We start from the raw sequence: 24,227 nt of genomic DNA, 5'->3' as shown, positions 1-24,227 counted from the left end.
AAATATGGTGCTATATAAACCACTTCCAGCAATTTAAATATGGTGCTATATGGACCACTTCCAGCAATTCAAATATGGTGCTATATGGACCACTTCCAGCATTTCAAATATGGTGCTATATGACCACTTCCAGCAATTCAAATTTGGTGCTTTGGCCCACTTCCAGCAATTCAAATATGGTGCTATATGGACCACTTCCTACAATTGAAATATGGTGCTATATGGACCACTTCCAGCAATTCAAATATGGTGCTATATGGACCACTTCCAGCAATTCAAATATGGTGCTATATGGACCACTTCCAGCAATTCAAATATGGTGCTATATGGACCACTTCCAGCAATTCAAATATGGTGCTATATGGACCACTTCCAGCAATTCAAATATGGTGCTATATGGACCACTTCCAGCAATTCAAATATGGTGCTATATGGACCACTTCCAGCAATTCAAATATGGTGCTATATGGACCACTTCCAGCAATTCAAATATGGTGCTATATGGACCACTTCCTGCAATTGAAATATGGTGCTATATGGACCACTTCCTGCAATTGAAATATGGTGCTATATGGACCACTTCCTGCAATTGAAATATGGTGCTATATGGACCACTTCCAGCAATTCAAATATGGTGCTATATGGACCACTTCCTGCAATTGAAATATGGTGCTATATGGACCACTTCCAGCAATTCAAATATGGTGCTATATGGACCACTTCCAGCAATTCAAATATGGTGCCATATGGACCACTTCCAGCAATTCAAATATGGTGCCATATGGACCACTTCCAGCAATTCAAATATGGTGCTATATGGACCACTTCCAGCAATTCAAATATGGTGCTATATGGACCACTTCCTGCAATTGAAATATGGTGCTATATGGACCACTTCCAGCAATTCAAATATGGTGCTATATGGACCACTTCCAGCAATTCAAATATGGTGCCATATGGACCACTTCCAGCAATTCAAATATGGTGCCATATGGACCACTTCCAGCAATTCAAATATGGTGCTATATGGACCACTTCCATCAATTCAAATATGGTGCTATATGGACCACTTCCAGCAATTCAAATATGGTGCTATATGGACCACTTCCAGCAATTCAAATATGGTGCTATATGGACCACTTCCAGCAATTATTCAAATATGGTGCTATATAAACCACTTCCATCAATTCAAATATGGTGCTATATGGACCACTTCCAGCAATTATTCAAATATGGTGCTATATAAACCACTTCCAGCAATTCAAATATGGTGCTATATGGACCACTTCCAGCAATTATTCAAATATGGTGCTATATAAACCACTTCCAGCAATTCAAATATGGTGCTATATGGACCACTTCCAGCAATTCAAATATGGTGCTATATGGACCACTTCCAGCAATTCAAATATGGTGCTATATGGACCACTTCCAGCAATTATTCAAATATGGTGCTATATAAACCACTTCCAGCAATTCAAATATGGTGCTATATGGACCACTTCCAGCAATTATTCAAATATGGTGCTATATAAACCACTTCCAGCAATTCAAATATGGTGCTATTTAAACCACTTCCAGCAATTATTCAAATATGGTGCTATATAAACCACTTCCAGCAATTCAAATATGGTGCTATATAAACCACTTCCAGAAATTCAAATATGGTGCTATATAAACCACTTCCAGCAATTCAAATATGGTGCTATTTAAACCACTTCCAGCAATTCAAATATGGTGCTATATAAACCACTTCCAGCAATTCAAATATGGTGCTATATAAACCACTTCCATCAATTCAAATATGGTGCTATATAAACCACTTCCATCAATTCAAATATGGTGCTATATAAACCACTTCCAGCAATTCAAATATGGTGCTATATAAACCACTTCCAGCAATTCAAATATGGTGCTATATAAACCACTTCCAGCAATTCAAATATGGTGCTATATAAACCACTTCCATCAATTCAAATATGGTGCTATATAAACCACTTCCAGCAATTCAAATATGGTGCTATATAAACCACTTCCAGCAATTCAAATATGGTGCTATATAAACCACTTCCATCAATTCAAATATGGTGCTATATAAACCACTTCCAGCAATTCAAATATGGTGCTATATAAACCACTTCCAGCAATTCAAATATGGTGCTATATAAACCACTTCCAGCAATTCAAATTTGGTGCTATATAAACCACTTCCAGCAATTCAAATATGGTGCTATATAAACCACTTCCAGCAATTCAAATATGGTGCTATATAGACCACTTCCAGCAATTCAAATATGGTGCTATATAAACCACTTCCATCAATTCAAATATGGTGCCATATAGGCCACTTCCAGCAATTCAAATATGGTGCCATATAGGCCACTTCCAGCATTTCAAATATGGTGCTATATAGGCCACTTCCAGCAATTCAAATATGGTGCCATATGGACCACTTCCAGCAATTCAAATATGGTGCCATATGGACCACATCCTGCAATTGAAATATGGTGCCATATGTACCACTTCCTGCAATTCAAATATGGTGCTATATGGACCACTTCCAGCAATTCAAATATGGTGCTATGTGGACCACTTCCAGCAATTCAAATATGGTGCCATATGGACCACATCCTGCAATTCAAATATGGTGCTATATGGACCACTTCCAACAATTCAAATATGGTGCCATATGGACCACATCCTGCAATTGAAATATGGTGCCATATGTACCACTTCCTGCAATTCAAATATGGTGCTATATGGACCACTTCCAGCAATTCAAATATGGTGCTATGTGGACCACTTCCAGCAATTCAAATATGGTGCCATATGGACCACATCCTGCAATTCAAATATGGTGCTATATGGACCACTTCCAACAATTCAAATATGGTGCTATATGGACCACTTCCAGCAATTCAAATATGGTGCTATGTGGACCACTTCCAGCAATTCAAATATGGTGCCATTTGGACCACATCCTGCAATTCAAATATGGTGCTATATGGACCACTTCCAACAATTCAAATATGGTGCTATATGGACCACTTCCAGCAATTCAAATATGGTGCTATATAGGCCACTTCCAGCAATTCAAATATGGTGCTATATAGGCCACTTCCAGCAATTCAAATATGGTGCCATTTGGACCACATCCTGCAATTCAAATATGGTGCTATATAGGCCACTTCCAGCAATTCAAATATGGTGCTATATAGGCCACTTCCAGCAATTCAAATATGGTGCTATATGGACCACTTCCAGCAATTCAAATATGGTGCTATATAGGCCACTTCCAGCAATTCAAATATGGTGCTATATAGGCCACTTCCAGCAATTCAAATATGGTGCTATATGGACCACTTCCAGCAATTCAAATATGGTGCTATATAGGCCACTTCCAGCAATTCAAATATGGTGCCATTTGGACCACATCCTGCAATTCAAATATGGTGCTATGTGGACCACTTCCAGCAATTCAAATATGGTGCTATATAGGCCACTTCCAGCAATTCAAATATGGTGCTATATAGGCCACTTCCAGCAATTCAAATATGGTGCTATATGGACCACTTCCAGCAATTCAAATATGGTGCTATATAGGCCACTTCCAGCAATTCAAATATGGTGCCATTTGGACCACTTCCAGCAATTCAAATATGGTGCTATATGGACCACTTCCAGCAATTCAAATATGGTGCTATATGGACCACTTCCAGCAATTCAAATATGGTGCTATATAAACCACTTCCAGCAATTCAAATATGGTGCTATGTGGACCACTTCCAGCAATTCAAATATGGTGCCATATGGACCACTTCCAGCAATTCAAATATGGTGCTATATAAACCACTTCCAGCAATTCAAATATGGTGCTATGTGGACCACTTCCAGCAATTCAAATATGGTGCTATATAAACCACTTCCAGCAATTCAAATATGGTGCTATATAAACCACTTCCAGCAATTCAAATATGGTGCTATATGGACCACTTCCAGCAATTCAAATATGGTGCTATATAAACCACTTCCAGCAATTCAAATATGGTGCCATATGGACCACTTCCAGCAATTCAAATATGGTGCTATATAAACCACTTCCAGCAATTCAAATATGGTGCTATGTGGACCACATCCTGCAATTCAAATATGGTGCTATGTGGACCACTTCCAGCAATTCAAATATGGTGCTATATGGACCACTTCCAGCAATTCAAATATGGTGCTATGTGGACCACTTCCAGCAATTCAAATATGGTGCTATATGGACCACTTCCAGCAATTCAAATATGGTGCTATATGGACCACTTCCAGCAATTCAAATATGGTGCTATATAAACCACTTCCAGCAATTCAAATATGGTGCCATATGGACCACTTCCAGCAATTCAAATATGGTGCTATATAAACCACTTCCAGCAATTCAAATATGGTGCTATATGGACCACTTCCAGCAATTCAAATATGGTGCTATATGGACCACTTCCAGCAATTCAAATATGGTGCTATATGGACCACTTCCAGCAATTCAAATATGGTGCCATATGGACCACTTCCAGCAATTCAAATATGGTGCTATATGGACCACTTCCTGCAATTCAAATATGGTGCCATATGGACCACTTCCAGCAATTCAAATATGGTGCCATATGGACCACTTCCAACAATTCAAATATGGTGCTATATGGACCACTTCCAGCAATTCAAATATGGTGCTATATGGACCACTTCCAACAATTCAAATATGGTGCTATATGGACCACTTCCAGCAATTCAAATATGGTGCCATATGGACCACTTCCAACAATTCAAATATGGTGCTATATGGACCACTTCCAACAATTCAAATATGGTGCTATATAGACCTCTTCCTGCAATTGAAATATGGTGCCATATGGACCACTTCCTGCAATTCAATTATGGTGCTATATGGACCACTTCCAGCAATTCAAATATGGTGCCATATGGACCACATCCTGCAATTCAAATATGGTGCTATATGGACCACTTCCAACAATTCAAATATGGTGCTATATGGACCACTTCCTGCAATTCAAATATGGTGCTATATGGACCACTTCCTGCAATTCAAATATGGTGCTATATGGACCACTTCCAGCAATTCAAATATGGTGCTATATAGACCTCTTCCTGCAATTGAAATATGGTGCCATATGGACCACTTCCTGCAATTCAAATATGGTGCCATATGGACCACTTCCAGCAATTCAAATATGGTGCTATATGGACCACTTCCAGCAATTCAAATATGGTGCTATATGGACCACTTCCAGCAATTCAAATATGGTGCTATATAGACCTCTTCCAGCAATTCAAATATGGTGCTATATGGACCACTTCCTGCAATTGAAATATGGTGCTATATAGACCTCTTCCAGCAATTCAAATATGGTGCTATATGGACCACTTCCTGCAATTGAAATATGGTGCTATATAAACCACTTCCAGCAATTCAAATATGGTGCTATATGGACCACTTCCTGCAATTCAAATATGGTGCTATATGGACCACTTCCAGCAATTCAAATATGGTGCTATATAGACCTCTTCCAGCAATTCAAATATGGTGCTATATGGACCACTTCCTGCAATTGAAATATGGTGCTATATGGACCACTTCCAGCAATTCAAATATGGTGCTATATGGACCACTTCCAGCAATTCAAATATGGTGCTATATGGACCACTTCCAGCAATTCAAATATGGTGCTATATGGACCACTTCCAGCAATTCAAATATGGTGCTATATGGACCACTTCCAGCAATTCAAATATGGTGCTATATGGACCACTTCCAGCAATTCAAATATGGTGCTATATGGACCACTTCCAGCAATTCAAATATGGTGCTATATGGACCACTTCCAGCAATTCAAATATGGTGCTATATGGACCACTTCCAGCAATTCAAATATGGTGCTATATGGACCACTTCCTGCAATTGAAATATGGTGCTATATGGACCACTTCCTGCAATTGAAATATGGTGCTATATGGACCACTTCCAGCAATTCAAATATGGTGCTATATGGACCACTTCCTGCAATTGAAATATGGTGCTATATGGACCACTTCCAGCAATTCAAATATGGTGCTATATGGACCACTTCCTGCAATTGAAATATGGTGCTATATGGACCACTTCCAGCAATTCAAATATGGTGCTATATGGACCACTTCCAGCAATTCAAATATGGTGCTATATGGACCACTTCCAGCAATTCAAATATGGTGCTATATAGACCACTTCCTGCAATTCAAATATGGTGCTATATAAACCACTTCCAGCAATTCAAATATGGTGCTATATAAACCACTTCCAGCAATTCAAATATGGTGCTATATGGACCACTTCCAGCAATTCAAATATGGTGCTATATGGACCACTTCCTGCAATTCAAATATGGTGCTATATGGACCACTTCCAGCAATTCAAATATGGTGCTATATGGACCACTTCCAGCAATTCAAATATGGTGCTTTTGGCCCACTTCCAGCAATTCAAATATGGTGCTATATGGACCACTTCCTGCAATTCAAATATGGTGCTATATGGACCACTTCCAGCAATTCAAATATGGTGCTATAGGGACCACTTCCAGCAATTCAAATATGGTGCTTTTGGCCCACTTCCAGCAATTCAAATATGGTGCTATATGGACCACTTCCTGCAATTCAAATATGGTGCTATATAAACCACTTCCAGCAATTCAAATATGGTGCTATATGGACCACTTCCAGCAATTCAAATTTGGTGCTTTTGGCCCACTTCCAGCAATTCAAATATGGTGCTATATGGACCACTTCCTGCAATTGAAATATGGTGCTATATAAACCACTTCCAGCAATTCAAATATGGTGCTATATAGACCACTTCCTGCAATTCAAATATGGTGCTATATAAACCACTTCCAGCAATTCAAATATGGTGCTATATAAACCACTTCCAGCAATTCAAATATGGTGCTATATGGACCACTTCCAGCAATTCAAATATGGGGCTATATAAACCACTTCCTGCAATTCAAATATGGTGCTATATGGACCACTTCCAGCAATTCAAATATGGGGCTATATAAACCACTTCCTGCAATTCAAATATGGTGCTATATGGACCACTTCCAGCAATTCAAATATGGTGCTATATGGACCACTTCCAGCAATTCAAATATGGTGCTATATGGACCACTTCCTGCAATTCAAATATGGTGCTATATGGACCACTTCCAGCAATTCAAATATGGTGCTATATGGACCACTTCCAGCAATTCAAATATGGTGCTATATGGACCACTTCCAGCAATTCAAATATGGTGCTATATGGACCACTTCCAGCAATTCAAATATGGTGCTATATGGACCACTTCCAGCAATTCAAATATGGTGCTATATAAACCACTTCCAGCAATTCAAATATGGTGCTATATGGACCACTTCCAGCAATTCAAATATGGTGCTATATGGACCACTTCCAGCAATTCAAATATGGTGCTATATGGACCACTTCCAGCAATTCAAATATGGTGCTATATAAACCACTTCCAGCAATTCAAATATGGTGCTATATGGACCACTTCCAGCAATTCAAATTTGGTGCTTTTGGCCCACTTCCAGCAATTCAAATATGGTGCTATATGGACCACTTCCAGCAATTCAAATATGGTGCTATATGGACCACTTCCAGCAATTCAAATATGGTGCTATATGGACCACTTCCAGCAATTCAAATATGGTGCTATATGGACCACTTCCAGCAATTCAAATATGGTGCTATATGGACCACTTCCAGCAATTCAAATATGGTGCTATATAAACCACTTCCAGCAATTCAAATATGGTGCTATATGGACCACTTCCAGCAATTCAAATATGGTGCTATATGGACCACTTCCAGCAATTCAAATATGGTGCTATATGGACCACTTCCAGCAATTGAAATATGGTGCTATATAAACCACTTCCAGCAATTCAAATATGGTGCTATATGGACCACTTCCAGCAATTCAAATATGGTGCTATATGGACCACTTCCAGCAATTCAAATATGGTGCTATATAAACCACTTCCAGCAATTCAAATATGGTGCTATATAAACCACTTCCAGCAATTCAAATATGGTGCTATATGGACCACTTCCTGCAATTGAAATATGGTGCTATATGGACCACTTCCAGCAATTCAAATATGGTGCTATATAAACCACTTCCAGCAATTCAAATATGGTGCTATATAGACCACTTCCAGCAATTCAAATATGGTGCTATATAAACCACTTCCAGCAATTCAAATATGGTGCTATATGGACCACTTCCAGCAATTGAAATATGGTGCTATATGGACCACTTCCAGCAATTCAAATATGGTGCTATATAAACCACTTCCAGCAATTCAAATATGGTGCTATATAAACCACTTCCTGCAATTCAAATATGGTGCTATATAGACCACTTCCTGCAATTCAAATATGGTGCTATATGGACCACTTCCAGCAATTCAAATATGGTGCTATATCGACCACTTCCAGCAATTCAAATATGGTGCTATATCGACCACTTCCAGCAATTCAAATATGGTGCTATATAAACCACTTCCAGCAATTCAAATTTGGTGCTTTTGGCCCACTTCCAGCAATTCAAATATGGTGCTATATGGACCACTTCCTGCAATTGAAATATGGTGCTATATAAACCACTTCCAGCAATTCAAATTTGGTGCTTTTGGCCCACTTCCAGCAATTCAAATTTGGTGCTTTTGGCCCACTTCCAGCAATTCAAATATGGTGCTATATAAACCACTTCCAGCAATTCAAATTTGGTGCTTTTGGCCCACTTCCAGCAATTCAAATATGGTGCTATATGGACCACTTCCTGCAATTGAAATATGGTGCTATATGGACCACTTCCAGCAATTCAAATATGGTGCTTTTGGCCCACTTCCAGCAATTCAAATATGGTGCTATATGGACCACTTCCAGCAATTCAAATATGGTGCTATATAAACCACTTCCAGCAATTCAAATATGGTGCTATATGGACCACTTCCAGCAATTCAAATATGGTGCTATATGGACCACTTCCAGCAATTCAAATATGGTGCTATATGGACCACTTCCAGCAATTCAAATATGGTGCTATATGGACCACTTCCATCAATTCAAATATAGTGCTATATGGACCACTTCCAGCAATTCAAATATGGTGCTATATGGACCACTTCCAGCAATTCAAATTTGATGCTTTTGGCCCACTTCCAGCAATTCAAATATGGTGCTATATGGACCACTTCCTGCAATTGAAATATGGTGCTATATGGACCACTTCCAGCAATTCAAATATGGTGCTATATAAACCACTTACAGCAATTCAAATATGGTGCTATATGGACCACTTCCAGCAATTCAAATATGGTGCTATATGGACCACTTCCAGCAATTCAAATATGGTGCGATATGGACCACTTCCAGCAATTCAAATATGGTGCTATATAAACCACTTCCATCAATTCAAATATGGTGCCATATAAACCACTTCCAGCAATTCAAATATGGTGCTATATAAACCACTTCCATCAATTCAAATATGGTGCTATATAAACCACTTCCATCAATTCAAATATGGTGCTATATGGACCACTTCCAGCAATTCAAATATGGTGCTATATAAACCACTTCCATCAATTCAAATATGGTGCTATATAAACCACTTCCATCAATTCAAATATGGTGCTATATGGACCACTTCCAGCAATTCAAATATGGTGCTATATGGACCACTTCCAGCAATTCAAATATGGTGCTATATAGACCACTTCCAGCAATTCAAATATGGTGCTATATAAACCACTTCCAGCAATTCAAATATGGTGCTATATGGACCACTTCCAGCAATTCAAATATGGTGCTATATAAACCACTTCCAGCAATTCAAATATGGTGCAATATAAACCACTTCCATCAATTCAAATATGGTGCTATATAAACCACTTCCATCAATTCAAATATGGTGCTATATGGACCACTTCCAGCAATTCAAATATGGTGCTATATGGACCACTTCCAGCAATTCAAATATGGTGCTATATAGACCACTTCCAGCAATTCAAATATGGTGCTATATAAACCACTTCCAGCAATTCAAATATGGTGCTATATGGACCACTTCCAGCAATTCAAATATGGTGCTATATGGACCACTTCCAGCAATTCAAATATGGTGCTATATGGACCACTTCCAGCAATTCAAATATGGTGCTATATGGACCACCTCCAGCAATTCAAATATGGTGCTATATGGACCACTTCCAGCAATTCAAATATGGTGCTATATGGACCACTTCCAGCAATTCAAATATGGTGCTATATGGACCACTTCCAGCAATTCAAATATGGTGCCATATGGACCACTTCCAGCAATTCAAATATGGTGCTATATGGACCACTTCCAGCAATTCAAATATGGTGCTATATGGACCACTTCCAGCAATTCAAATATGGTGCTATATGGACCACTTCCAGCAATTCAAATATGGTGCTATATGGACCACTTCCAGCAATTCAAATATGGTGCCATATGGACCACTTCCAGCAATTCAAATATGGTGCTATATAAACCACTTCCAGCAATTCAAATATGGTGCTATATAGGCTACTTCCAGCAATTCAAATATGGTGCCATATAAACCACTTCCAGATATTCAAATATGGTGCTATATAGGCCACTTCCAGCAATTCAAATATGGTGCCATATAGACCACTTCCTGCAATTCAAATATGGTGCCATATAGGCCACTTCCAGCAATTCAAATATGGTGCTATATAAACCACTTCCAGCAATTCAAATATGGTGCTATATGGACCACTTCCTGCAATTCAAATATGGTGCCATATAGGCCACTTCCAGCAATTCAAATATGGTGCCATATAGGCCACTTCCAGCAATTCAAATATGGTGCTATATGGACCACTTCCTGCAATTCAAATATGGTGCTATATAAACCACTTCCTGCAATTCAAATATGGTGCCATATAGGCCACTTCCTGCAATTCAAATATGGTGCCATATGGACCACTTCCTGCAATTCAAATATGGTGCTATATAAACCACTTCCTGCAATTCAAATATGGTGCTATATGGACCACTTCCTGCAATTCAAATATGGTGCTATATAGGCCACTTCCTGCAATTAAAATATGGTGCCATATGGACCACTTCCTGCAATTCAAATATGGTGCTATATAAACCACTTCCTGCAATTCAAATATGGTGCTATATAAACCACTTCCAGAAATTCAAATATGGTGCTATATGGACCACTTCCTGCAATTCAAATATGGTGCTATATAGACCACTTCCTGCAATTCAAATATGGTGCCATATGGACCACTTCCAGCAATTAAAATATGGTGCTATATAGACCACTTCCTGCAATTAAAATATGGTGCTATATAAACCACTTCCTGCAATTCAAATATGGTGCTATATGGACCACTTCCTGCAATTCAAATATGGTGCTATATAGACCACTTCCTGCAATTAAAATATGGTGCTATATAAACCACTTCCTGCAATTCAAATATGGTGCCATATGGACCACTTCCAGCAATTAAAATATGGTGCCATATGGACCACTTCCAGCAATTAAAATATGGTGCTATATGGACCACTTCCAGCAATTCAAATATGGTGCTATATGGACCACTTCCAGCAATTAAAATATGGTGCTATATAAACCACTTCCTGCAATTCAAATATGGTGCCATATGGACCACTTCCAGCAATTAAAATATGGTGCCATATGGACCACTTCCAGCAATTCAAATATGGTGCTATATAGACCACTTCCTGCAATTAAAATATGGTGCTATATAAACCACTTCCTGCAATTCAAATATGGTGCCATATGGACCACTTCCAGCAATTAAAATATGGTGCCATATGGACCACTTCCAGCAATTAAAATATGGTGCTATATGGACCACTTCCAGCAATTCAAATATGGTGCTATATAAACCACTTCCAGCAATTCAAATATGGTGCCATATGGACCACTTCCAGCAATTCAAATATGGTGCTATATGGACCACTTCCAACAATTCAAATATGGTGCCATATGGACCACTTCCAGCAATTCAAATATGGTGCTATATGGACCACTTCCTGCAATTAAAATATGGTGCCATATGGACCACTTCCAGCAATTAAAATATGGTGCTATATAGACCACTTCCTGCAATTAAAATATGGTGCCATATGGACCACTTCCTGCAATTCAAATATGGTGCTATATAAACCACTTCCTGCAATTCAAATATGGTGCTATATGGACCACTTCCTGCAATTCAAATATGGTGCTATATGGACCACTTCCAGAAATTCAAATATGGTGCTATATAGACCACTTCCAGCAATTCAAATATGGTGCTATATAGACCACTTCCAGCAATTCAAATATGGTGCTATATAGACCACTTCCTGCAATTCAAATATGGTGCTATATGGACCACTTCCTGCAATTCAAATATGGTGCTATATGGACCACTTCCTGCAATTCAAATATGGTGCTATATGGACCACTTCCAGCAATTCAAATATGGTGCTATATGGACCACTTCCAGCAATTCAAATATGGTGCTATATGGACCACTTCCTGCAATTCAAATATGGTGCTATATTGACAACATCCTGCAATTCAAATATGGTGCTATATGGACCACTTCCTGCAATTCAAATATGGTGCTATATGGACCACTTCCAGCAATTAAAATATGGTGCTATATTGACCACATCCTGCAATTCAAATATGGTGCCATATGTACCACTTCCTGCAATTGAAATATGGTGCCATATGGACCACTTCCTGCAATTCAAATATGGTGCTATATGGACCACTTCCAGCAATTCAAATATGGTGCCATATGGACCACATCCTGCAATTCAAATATGGTGCTATATGGACCACTTCCAACAATTCAAATATGGTGCTATATGGACCACTTCCAGCAATTCAAATATGGTGCTATGTGGACCACTTCCAGCAATTCAAATATGGTGCTATATGGACCACTTCCAGCAATTCAAATATGGTGCTATATGGACCACTTCCAGCAATTCAAATATGGTGCCATATGGACCACATCCTGCAATTCAAATATGGTGCTATGTGGACCACTTCCAGCAATTCAAATATGGTGCTATATGGACCACTTCCTGCAATTCAAATATGGTGCTATATAAACCACTTCCAGCAATTCAAATATGGTGCTATATGGACCACTTCCAGCAATTCAAATATGGTGCTATATGGACCACTTCCAGCAATTCAAATATGGTGCCATATGGACCACATCCTGCAATTCAAATATGGTGCTATGTGGACCACTTCCAGCAATTCAAATATGGTGCTATATGGACCACTTCCTGCAATTCAAATATGGTGCTATGTGGACCACTTCCAGCAATTCAAATATGGTGCTATATGGACCACTTCCAGCAATTCAAATATGGTGCTATATGGACCACTTCCAACAATTCAAATATGGTGCTATATGGACCACTTCCAGCAATTCAAATATGGTGCCATATGGACCACATCCTGCAATTCAAATATGGTGCTATGTGGACCACTTCCAGCAATTCAAATATGGTGCTATATGGACCACTTCCTGCAATTCAAATATGGTGCTATATAAACCACTTCCAGCAATTCAAATATGGTGCTATATGGACCACTTCCAGCAATTCAAATATGGTGCTATATGGACCACTTCCTGCAATTCAAATATGGTGCTATATAAACCACTTCCAGCAATTCAAATATGGTGCTATATAAACCACTTCCAGCAATTCAAATATGGTGCTATATGGACCACTTCCAGCAATTCAAATATGGTGCTATATGGACCACTTCCTGCAATTCAAATATGGTGCTATATAAACCACTTCCAGCAATTCAAATATGGTGCTATATAAACCACTTCCAGCAATTCAAATATGGTGCTATATAGACCACTTCCTGCAATTCAAATATGGTGCTATATAAACCACTTCCAGCAATTCAAATATGGTGCTATATGGACCACTTCCAGCAATTCAAATATGGTGCTATATGGACCACTTCCTGCAATTCAAATATGGTGCTATATAAACCACTTCCAGCAATTCAAATATGGTGCTATATGGACCACTTCCAGCAATTCAAATATGGTGCTATATAAACCACTTCCAGCAATTCAAATATGGTGCTATATGGACCACTTCCAGCAATTCAAATATGGTGCTATATAAACCACTTCCAGCAATTCAAATATGGTGCTATATAAACCACTTCCAGCAATTCAAATATGGTGCTATATGGACCACTTCCAGCAATTCAAATATGGTGCTATATGGACCACTTCCAGCAATTCAAATATGGTGCTATATAAACCACTTCCAGCAATTCAAATATGGTGCTATATGGACCACTTCCTGCAATTCAAATATGGTGCTATATAAACCACTTCCAGCAATTCAAATATGGTGCTATATAGACCACTTCCAGCAATTCAAATATGGTGCTATATAAACCACTTCCAGCAATTCAAATATGGTGCTATATGGACCACTTCCAGCAATTCAAATATGGTGCTATATGGACCACTTCCAGCAATTCAAATATGGTGCTATATAAACCACTTCCAGCAATTCAAATATGGTGCTATATGGACCACTTCCAGCAATTCAAATATGGTGCTATATGGACCACTTCCAGCAATTCAAATATGGTGCTATATAAACCACTTCCAGCAATTCAAATATGGTGCTATATGGACCACTTCCAGCAATTCAAATATGGTGCTATATAAACCACTTCCAGCAATTCAAATATGGTGCTATATGGACCACTTCCAGCAATTCAAATATGGTGCTATATAAACCACTTCCAGCAATTCAAATATGGTGCTATATAAACCACTTCCAGCAATTCAAATATGGTGCTATATGGACCACTTCCAGCAATTCAAATATGGTGCTATATAAACCACTTCCAGCAATTCAAATATGGTGCTATATGGACCACTTCCAGCAATTCAAATATGGTGCTATATAAACCACTTCCAGCAATTCAAATATGGTGCTATATGGACCACTTCCTGCAATTCAAATATGGTGCTATATGGACCACCTCCAGCAATTCAAATATGGTGCTATATGGACCACCTCCAGCAATTCAAATATGGTGCTATGTGGACCACCTCCAGCAATTCAAATATGGTGCTATATGGACCACCTCCAGCAATTCAAATATGGTGCTATATGGACCACCTCCAGCAATTCAAATATGGTGCTATATGGACCACCTCCAGCAATTCAAATATGGTGCTATATGGACCACCTCCAGCAATTCAAATATGGTGCTATATGGACCACCTCCAGCAATTCAAATATGGTGCTATATGGACCACCTCCAGCAATTCAAATATGGTGCTATATGGACCACCTCCAGCAATTCAAATATGGTGCTATATGGACCACCTCCAGCAATTCAAATATGGTGCTATATGGACCACCTCCAGCAATTCAAATATGGTGCTATATGGACCACTTCCAGAAATTCAAATATGGTGCTATATAAACCACTTCCTGCAATTCAAATATGGTGCTATATGGACCACCTCCAGCAATTCAAATATGGTGCTATATGGACCACCTCCAGCAATTCAAATATGGTGCTATATGGACCACCTCCAGCAATTCAAATATGGTGCTATATGGACCACTTCCAGCAATTCAAACCGACCCGGTACGATTGGTATTGTCATTGGAGCTCCGACTTCCACTGTGCGAGATGGAGCTATTGAAACCCATGTCTGTTCACTTCGGCCACTCAAATCTACATTAAATTTTGGGAAAGTCGACTCGGTGCTTCCGAGTAATTCACAATGGCGATCGATGTTCAAACACGACATTTTACAACAGGAAAAGCTTTGTTTACTTGCAGAACTTTCTACCATGGACATGGACACCCAGCTGTCATGGAGGATGGTGAAGGTTCGACATGCCTATGGGTTAGCGCCAAGCTGGAGGCCTGAACCACACTAACTTCCCATCCATTGGCCCGTGGGACAGAGCCAAGCTGGAGGCCTGAACCACACTAACTTCCCATCCATTGGCCCGTGGGATAGAGCCACGCTGGAGGCCTGAACCACACTAACTTCCCATCCATTGGCCCGTGGGATAGAGCCACGCTGGATGCCTGAACCACACTAACTTCCCATCCATTGGCCCGTGGGACAGCGCCAAGCTGGAGGCCTGAACCACACTAACTTCCCATCCATTGGCCCGTGGGACAGAGCCAAGCTGGAGGCCTGAACCACACTAACTTCCCATCCATTGGCCCGTGGGACAGCGCCAAGCTGGAGGCCTGAACCACACTAACTTCCCATCCATTGGCCCGTGGGATAGAGCCATGCCGGAGGCCTGAACCACACTAACTTCCCATCCATTGGCCCGTGGGACAGAGCCAAGCTGGAGGTCTGAATCACACTAACTTCCCATCCATTGGCCCGTGGGATAGAGCCACGCTGGAGGCCTGAACCACACTGACTTCCCATCCATTGGCCCGTGGGACAGAGCCAAGCTGGAGGGCTGAACCACACTGACTTCCCATCCATTGGCCCGTGGGACAGAGCCAAGCTGGAGGTCTGAATCACACTAACTTCCCATCCATTGGCCCGTGGGATAGAGCCACGCTGGAGGCCTGAACCACACTAACTTCCCATCCATTGGCCCGTGGGGCAGAGCCAAGCTGGAGGGCTGAACCACACTGACTTCCCATCCATTGGCCCGTGGGACAGAGCCAAGCTGGAGGCCTGAACCACACTAACTTCCCATCCATTGGCCCGTGGGATAGAACCAAGCTGGAGGCCTGAACCACACTAACTTCCCATCCATTGGCCCGTGGGACAGAGCCAAGCTGGAGGCCTGAACCACACTAACTTCCCATCCATTGGCCCGTGGGGCAGAGCCAAGCTGGAGGCCTGAACCACACTGACTTCCCATCCATTGGCCCGTGGGATAGAGCCACGCTGGAGGCCTGAACCACACTAACTTCCCATCCATTGGCCCGTGGGATAGAGCCACGCTGGAGGCCTGAACCACACTAACTTCCCATCCATTGGCCCGTGGGGCAGAGCCACGCTGGAGGCCTGAACCACACTAACTTCCCATCCATTGGCCCGTGGGACAGAGCCAAGCTGGAGGCCTGAACCACACTAACTTCCCATCCATTGGCCCGTGGGGCAGAGCCAAGCTGGAGGGCTGAACCACACTGACTTCCCATCCATTGGCCCGTGGGACAGAGCCAAGCTGGAGGCCTGAACCACACTAACTTCCCATCCATTGGCCCGTGGGGCAGAGCCAAGCTGGAGGGCTGAACCACACTGACTTCCCATCCATTGGCCCGTGGGATAGAGCCAATCTGGAGGCCTGAACCACACTAACTTCCCATCCATTGGCCCATGGGATAGAGCCAATCTGGAGGCCTGAACCACACTAACTTCCCATCCATTGGCCCATGGGATAGAGCCAATCTGGAGGCCTGAACCACACTAACTTCCCATCCATTGGCCCGTGGGATAGAGCCACGCTGGAGGCCTGAACCACACTAACTTCCCATCCATTGGCCCGTGGGGCAGAGCCACGCTGGAGGCCTGAACCACACTAACTTCCCATCCATTGGCCCGTGGGACAGAGCCAAGCTGGAGGCCTGAACCACACTAACTTCCCATCCATTGGCCCGTGGGGCAGAGCCAAGCTGGAGGGCTGAACCACACTGACTTCCCATCCATTGGCCCGTGGGACAGAGCCAAGCTGGAGGCCTGAACCACACTAACTTCCCATCCATTGGCCCGTGGGGCAGAGCCAAGCTGGAGGGCTGAACCACACTGACTTCCCATCCATTGGCCCGTGGGACAGAGCCAAGCTGGAGGCCTGAACCACACTAACTTCCCATCCATTGGCCCGTGGGGCAGAGCCAAGCTGGAGGGCTGAACCACACTGACTTCCCATCCATTGGCCCGTGGGATAGAGCCAACCTGGAGGCCTGAACCACATTGACTTCCCATCCATTGGCCCGTGGGGCAGAGCCAACCTGGAGGCCTGAACCACATTGACTTCCCATCCATTGGCATATCCACTAAGTAGCTTTGCATGTTGAACATATCCCTTTGTTCGAGTATCGTTGGCGGAGTGGCGACCCGTCCAGGATTGTACTCCTTAGCCAATGAAACTGCGTCGACATGTCCTCTGTGACTCATGGCATGAAAGAGATGGTTTATTATTATCACGTTTACTGTTAACAGTGTATACATAAACACTCAGAATCAAGTGGAACACAAAATGTACACATTACTCAGTTTCTGAACTCATACTTTTAATATAAGGTATATTATAATATACATGTATACATGTCGGTATATTATAGTATACATGTCGGTATATTATAGTATACATGTCGGTATATTATTGTATACATGTATACATGTCGGTTTATTATAGTATACATGTATACATGTCGGTATATTATAGTATACATGTATACATGTCGGTATATTATAGTATACATGTATACATGTCGGTATATTATAGTATACATGTCGGTATATTATTGTATACATGTATACATGTCGGTATATTATAGTATACATGTATACATGTCGGTATATTATAGTATACATGTATACATGTCGGTATATTATAGTATACATGTCGGTATATTATTGTATACATGTATACATGTCGGTATATTATAGCATACATGTATACATGTCGGTATATTATAGTATACATGTCGGTATATTATTGTATACATGTATACATGTCGGTATATTATAGTATACATGTATACATGTCGGTATATTATAGTATACATGTATACATGTCGGTATATTATAGTATACATGTATACATGTCGGTATATTATAGTATACATGTATACATGTCGGTATATTATAGTATACATGTATACATGTCGGTATATTATAGTATACATGTATTCATGTTGGAATATTATAGTATACATGTCACTTCCATACATTTGTTCATATCATGTTTACCATATAATGCTGTAACTTTGATATAAATGATAAACACACCGGACATGTTAACAGACATTGAGATAGTTCGATGATGACGAGGGATTTTATATATTAACAATCATCAGATACAAGAACACGTGTGTCCGATGACGTACCGTATCTGCAGCGGTACTGACATTCTCCATTGTAGCCTCCAAAGAACTCGACCACACTCTCCAGGTATCCATCGACGGTCTCGATGCCTCGCCGAACACCCGGCAAACCCCAGCCAGACTTGTCCTCCTCGGAGAGGCAGAGAGTGGGGACCACGAGCCAGCACAGGACCCCAAGCACGTTCATGACGTCAAATGTACAAAATGTAGGACGTGCTGAAAATGCAACAAAACGATGGATCTTGGGTCCACTCGATGTCCAAGTGGGCTTCACTTCCAACGTCAATGGAAAAACTTCGGGAATAACGAAAGACCTGTGGACAGGTTACACCACTGCCCTCGACACAGAAGAACAAACTCCACTTGAACAACAGATACGGATGATATTGACTTTCTGTGCAATACTGAGGGTTCCTATTGGCTTCCAGTGTGTTCTGTCATATCATGAGCACATCTCATGGCTGATGTTTAACTGCAATCACAACAGTGTGTATTGAGGACCAAAGGTCGTCATGTCCAATCGGTGCACGTCTCATAAACAACCAGGTGACACATGCGACAACAGTACAGATGCATGTCTGTATATATATATATATATATATATATATATATATATATATATATATATATATATATATATATATATATATATATTGTTGCGGAGATGAGGACTGTATATTTTTTGATTGTGTGCTGTACTATTATTATTATTGTTTATTCTGCGCCCCCTACCTCCGGAGCTGTGTAAAGGTGAAAGGGCATCCTATAAATTAGTCCACAAGCATACACATCAGCCAAATAATAGAATACCCCTGTTGATAGTTATCTCTTATTCTGTGTTTTAGGGTAAGGCTGTGTCTCCCATTAATTGAAGTACTCCATTGCACCAGTGAAAGAGAATAGATCCCCTTTCCTTCCCATCCCCAAAATCTCCCTTTCCTTCCCATCCCCAAAATCTCCATTCCCTTTTACATCCCCTCTCGTGATTGCCAACCCTCGATTGCCAATTACATCCCCTCTCGTCATTGCTGAGCCCTCGATTCTCAATCACCTCCCCTCCAATAACCGCCATTGACCACGAGGCAGGGTCGGAGAAGAAAGGCGTGTCTCCACCTCGTCATTGAGGGGAGGAGGGGCGTACCCGCCCATCGTCATCGAGGGGGGAGCCCGAGGGTCGCGCGACCAACCAGGGCCGAGGTGAGCACCCCGATGGGCGTGTCCAAACCGCCGGCGGCGTAATCGCTGGAGGCGCTATAAAAGGCGCGAACGGAAGTGAAGTGAGTGGTGAGTTGGTCTGAGTTGGTTGAGAGTCGGTCGTCAAGTGGAGAGTGGTGAAGAGTCAGTCAGTAGAGGTGGTGGTCAAGTGGTTGCGTTGGTTGCGGTGAGGAGTCGGTGGTAAAGAGTGAGGGACCAAGAAAGAGTTGAGGGTGTGGACCAACGAGTCAGACAAGTCCTGGGAACGCAGCGGAGGCCGCCGCAGCAAGAACAACCAACAGCCAAAGGGGGCCTGAACGGCGGTTTGGAGCAGGACCGTAAAGGAACGGCGGCTGCTAAACGCGCCGGTTGAGCTGCAGGACCCCCTTGGACCTTTCCTCTCCCTCCAGCCATCCACCTCCTGCCTTTCCACCCTTCTTGTGGACGTGAGTTTGTTCTGTTTGTTCTGTCCTGGGAATAAGTTAAGTCTGTAGATAAGCTAGTATTTGCACTGTGTCGCCTGCGTCTTATGTGTTGTAAATAAACTTGATTGCTCCTTTTTGCTTATGTGTGTAAATAGTAAATAAATTCAGTAGTATTTCCAACCTTTTTGTCTTCTTCTTCTTCTTCACATCCGTGTCGCCTTTGTCTTTTCCCTATTGACTAGCTGTAGCGCGATTCGGCCAACGTCTGGGTGAATCGGGTGAGTCGGGGATCCTGTTAGGTCGCGGTAATACACCACCGCTCGGTCAATATAACATCTGTCCGCGACCTGTAACAATTGGTGTCTGGGAGTGGAATTCGGGGCCCGAACCAAATTTTTAAAACATCTAAAAAAAAATTTGGTCAAAATTTGGAGCGGACGAAATTTGTTTTGTTTTAAAGCAAAACCCGAATTTTGAAATCGCGCCATGGCTGGTCAAGGCGACGGGATGCCGGTGGGAGAGCTAGAGGAGGGGTTAGGAGTAACCCAGGATCAAATGGAGGGGAGCAATGAGGAGGCGGTTGAGGGAGTATCAGGCGCGCAAAATGGCGTCCTCGCGCATGTGGGTGTAGCGGCACCAAATTTTGCCACGCCCGTGACCGTAGCAGCACCGCCGTTGGATTTGGACCTCTTTATGATACAAAATAAGGGCGCTCATGGTCCAGACAAGTGAAGACCTGAGGAACGACTTGGGGAACCGGATGGATGCTCAAGGTGAGCGAATGGGACAAATGGGAAACCAAATGGGGGTAATGAGGGACGAAGCAAGGGGTACCGGTGAGGGGTTAGACAAGAAATTTGGGAAGTTAGACAATAATTTTGAGGGGTTAGACAAGAAATTTGGGAAGTTAGACAATAATTTTGAGGAGTTAGACAAGAAATTTGGGAAGTTAGACAATAATTTTGAGGGGTTAGACAACGGGATAAAAGAGGTGAGACATGGGTTAACGGGGGTGGAAAATAGAATGGCTGCCCAGGAGAATCAGATAGAGGGGATGAAAAATGGGTTAATGGGGCTAGAAAATAGGATGGAGGACAAATTGCGGGAAATAGGGGAACAATCTGCCAGGGAAATCAAACGAATGGGAAACCAGATAGAGGAGGTGCAAATCGGGTTAGAAGGTAAACTGGATGCTCAGAGGGATGAATTGGGACAGATGAGGGTAGCATCCACAAAAGAGAGGGAGGAGATGAAAGAGGAGATACGACGAGGTGTGGGTGAGGAGGTTTCGGGGCTACGCGAGGAGGTAAAGCGAGGTGAGAAGCGTATGGAGAAAGAGGTGAGAAATAATACGGCAAAGTTACAAGGGGGAATAGAAGATCTGACGGAGGAGGTGGAACAGCTGACGGAGGGACAAAAAGAACTAGTGGAGCAGGTTCAAAAGAACACTGCGGTACTAGGAGGGTTAAAGGCGACACAAAAAGAAATTAAAAACGAATTAATAGCGACGCAGAGGCAATGTCAGATGGCACGGGAGGAACTGACAATGAGGGTGGACGAGGTGACAGAGATAATGGAGACAAAGGACCGGCAGGTGAGGATGCACATAGAGACGGTCACGGTAGCCTTAGAGGACGAACTTGAGGAGACGCACCGAGAAATAAAAGAGGTTAAACAAAAATTAGAAGAAGTGGAAGAAGAGGTGAGTGAAATTAAGAAGAGACGGACAGAAACTAAGAGAGAAATCCAGGAGGAGGTGATGGAATATGTGCAAGGTCGGTGCTCAACTCATGATGTGATGCTCACTAACCAAATAAAGAGTTTGCAGGTGGCAAAGGAGGTGCGACGACGAGGTACGGAGGTGAGTGGCAATGTATATGATGTGAGGAAAGCTTCAGTCGGCTTGGGGATTGGTTTGGATCCGGGTGTTCGTGAAAGGCCGTTGGTGAAGTGTGCGACAGGTCTGGTGTGCGAAAAAAGAGGTGTGCGAGAATGTCCGACCATGGGGTGTGTGAGGAAAAAGTGCACGCCAAGGAGTGAGTGTGCCGTCAAGAGTGAGTTGGTCGAAGCGCGTGTGCGAGGGGGTACATGGAAGCGCGGTGTGGTGAGTGTTACGGAGGAAGTAACGGAAAAGTGTGCGCAAGAGTGTGCGCGAGAAAGGTGTGTAACGGACGGGTGCATGAGGAAAGAGTGTGCTGTCGAGAGTAAGGGTGAGTGCGCTGGCAAGAGTGGAGGTGAAAGTAGTGAGAGTGACACGGAGCGTGAGTTGGTTGTGACAGGTGAGCGAGGATGTACACCTGGAATGGAAGGATGCACACCTGGAATGGTAGAGCGTGTATGGGAATGCACACTTGAGTTGGTCGTGAGGCACGTGGTGGGGTGTGCGAGTGAAAGCACACCTGTGATGGTCACAGAGGAGGTGACCGAGGAAGGGGCGCGAAGAGGTGTGTTGGTGAGGTGTGCGAGCGACGAATGTGTGCCAAGGTGTTCGGTGGTCAGGTGTGTGACCAAGGCTGTGAGCGGAATGAGTGTACCGAGGTGTGTAAGGAAAGGTACGAGGAGAATGGGAACAGCTGGAGGTATGAGCAAGAAAGGGGTAGCGTATGCATGTAAGCATCCAGGTGAAGCATCGACGGTAACCGGTTTAGCGGTTAGAGCGACTTATAGCCGAATCGGACCCTCGGTGCATGCCGGGCTTCGCGTGCCGCGATAACCAGCGGGGATCCGAGCTGCGGCGGGTTCGAAAGGACCGCCGTACGCGATCCACGCTGTGCCTCGCTTGGAACGGCCGCGTCCGGGCTCCACTAGGCGGAGCGGGCAGCCCGATAGGAAGGGTCGTCATGGCGACCACTTTCTATTGAGACGTGCCGGCAGGTCGAGATCGGGACATTGGATGGCGCCACGCCGAGGTGGTGCGTGGGATCTCGGCCCGGGTAAGCCCCCGTCCCTGCACCGAGTGCCGGACGCATCCAGCCGCCGGCACAAAAGAACCCGCGTTCATGGCTTGGCTGTACGAAGCCGAGCTTTAGAAGGGAATTGGCGCACCGAGTGGATGTAATAAGTAGACGGGTGATGAGGATAGTGTTTTGGCCCCGAAATTAGAAAAAAAAAGCAAAATTTGATGATGGTAGAGTGATTGGCAGAATTTTTGATTGGTTGGATTTAGGTGTGCAAAATTGATAGTAGGACCTCCCCGATGTGGAGGGATGGCAAATCCACCATCCCTCACAGATGTGGGGCAAATGCGCTATAGTTTATGGGGTGTATGGCAGTGAAAACTAGCCCGGGTGGGTTAGGTTATATTGTTAGGGATCTAGCGAAGATGACATTAGGTGACGGTAAGGTTAGATAGTGACTGAT

General features: G+C 42.7%; 1 protein-coding gene across 1 annotated transcript in view; it reads right to left on the bottom strand.

Moving 5' to 3' along the window:
- The window catches only part of PLA2G12B (phospholipase A2 group XIIB), a 39,332-nt gene extending 19,599 nt beyond the window's left edge, over positions 1-19,733 (bottom strand). Inside the window, exon 1 of the mRNA XM_068125484.2 lies at positions 19,252-19,733. Within this exon, the coding sequence (XP_067981585.1) occupies positions 19,252-19,435 (184 nt within the window). The 5' untranslated portion in view covers positions 19,436-19,733. The remainder of the gene's footprint in view (positions 1-19,251) is intronic.
- Positions 19,734-24,227: the final 4,494 nt, after the last annotated feature.

Source organism: Myxine glutinosa, chromosome 8, assembly GCF_964187855.1.
Source record: "Myxine glutinosa chromosome 8, kmMyxGlut1.1, whole genome shotgun sequence".
Taxonomy (NCBI): Eukaryota; Metazoa; Chordata; class Myxini; order Myxiniformes; family Myxinidae; genus Myxine; species Myxine glutinosa.
Note: the sequence above shows the minus strand (reverse complement) of the source record. Positions and strands in the feature narration are given on the sequence as shown.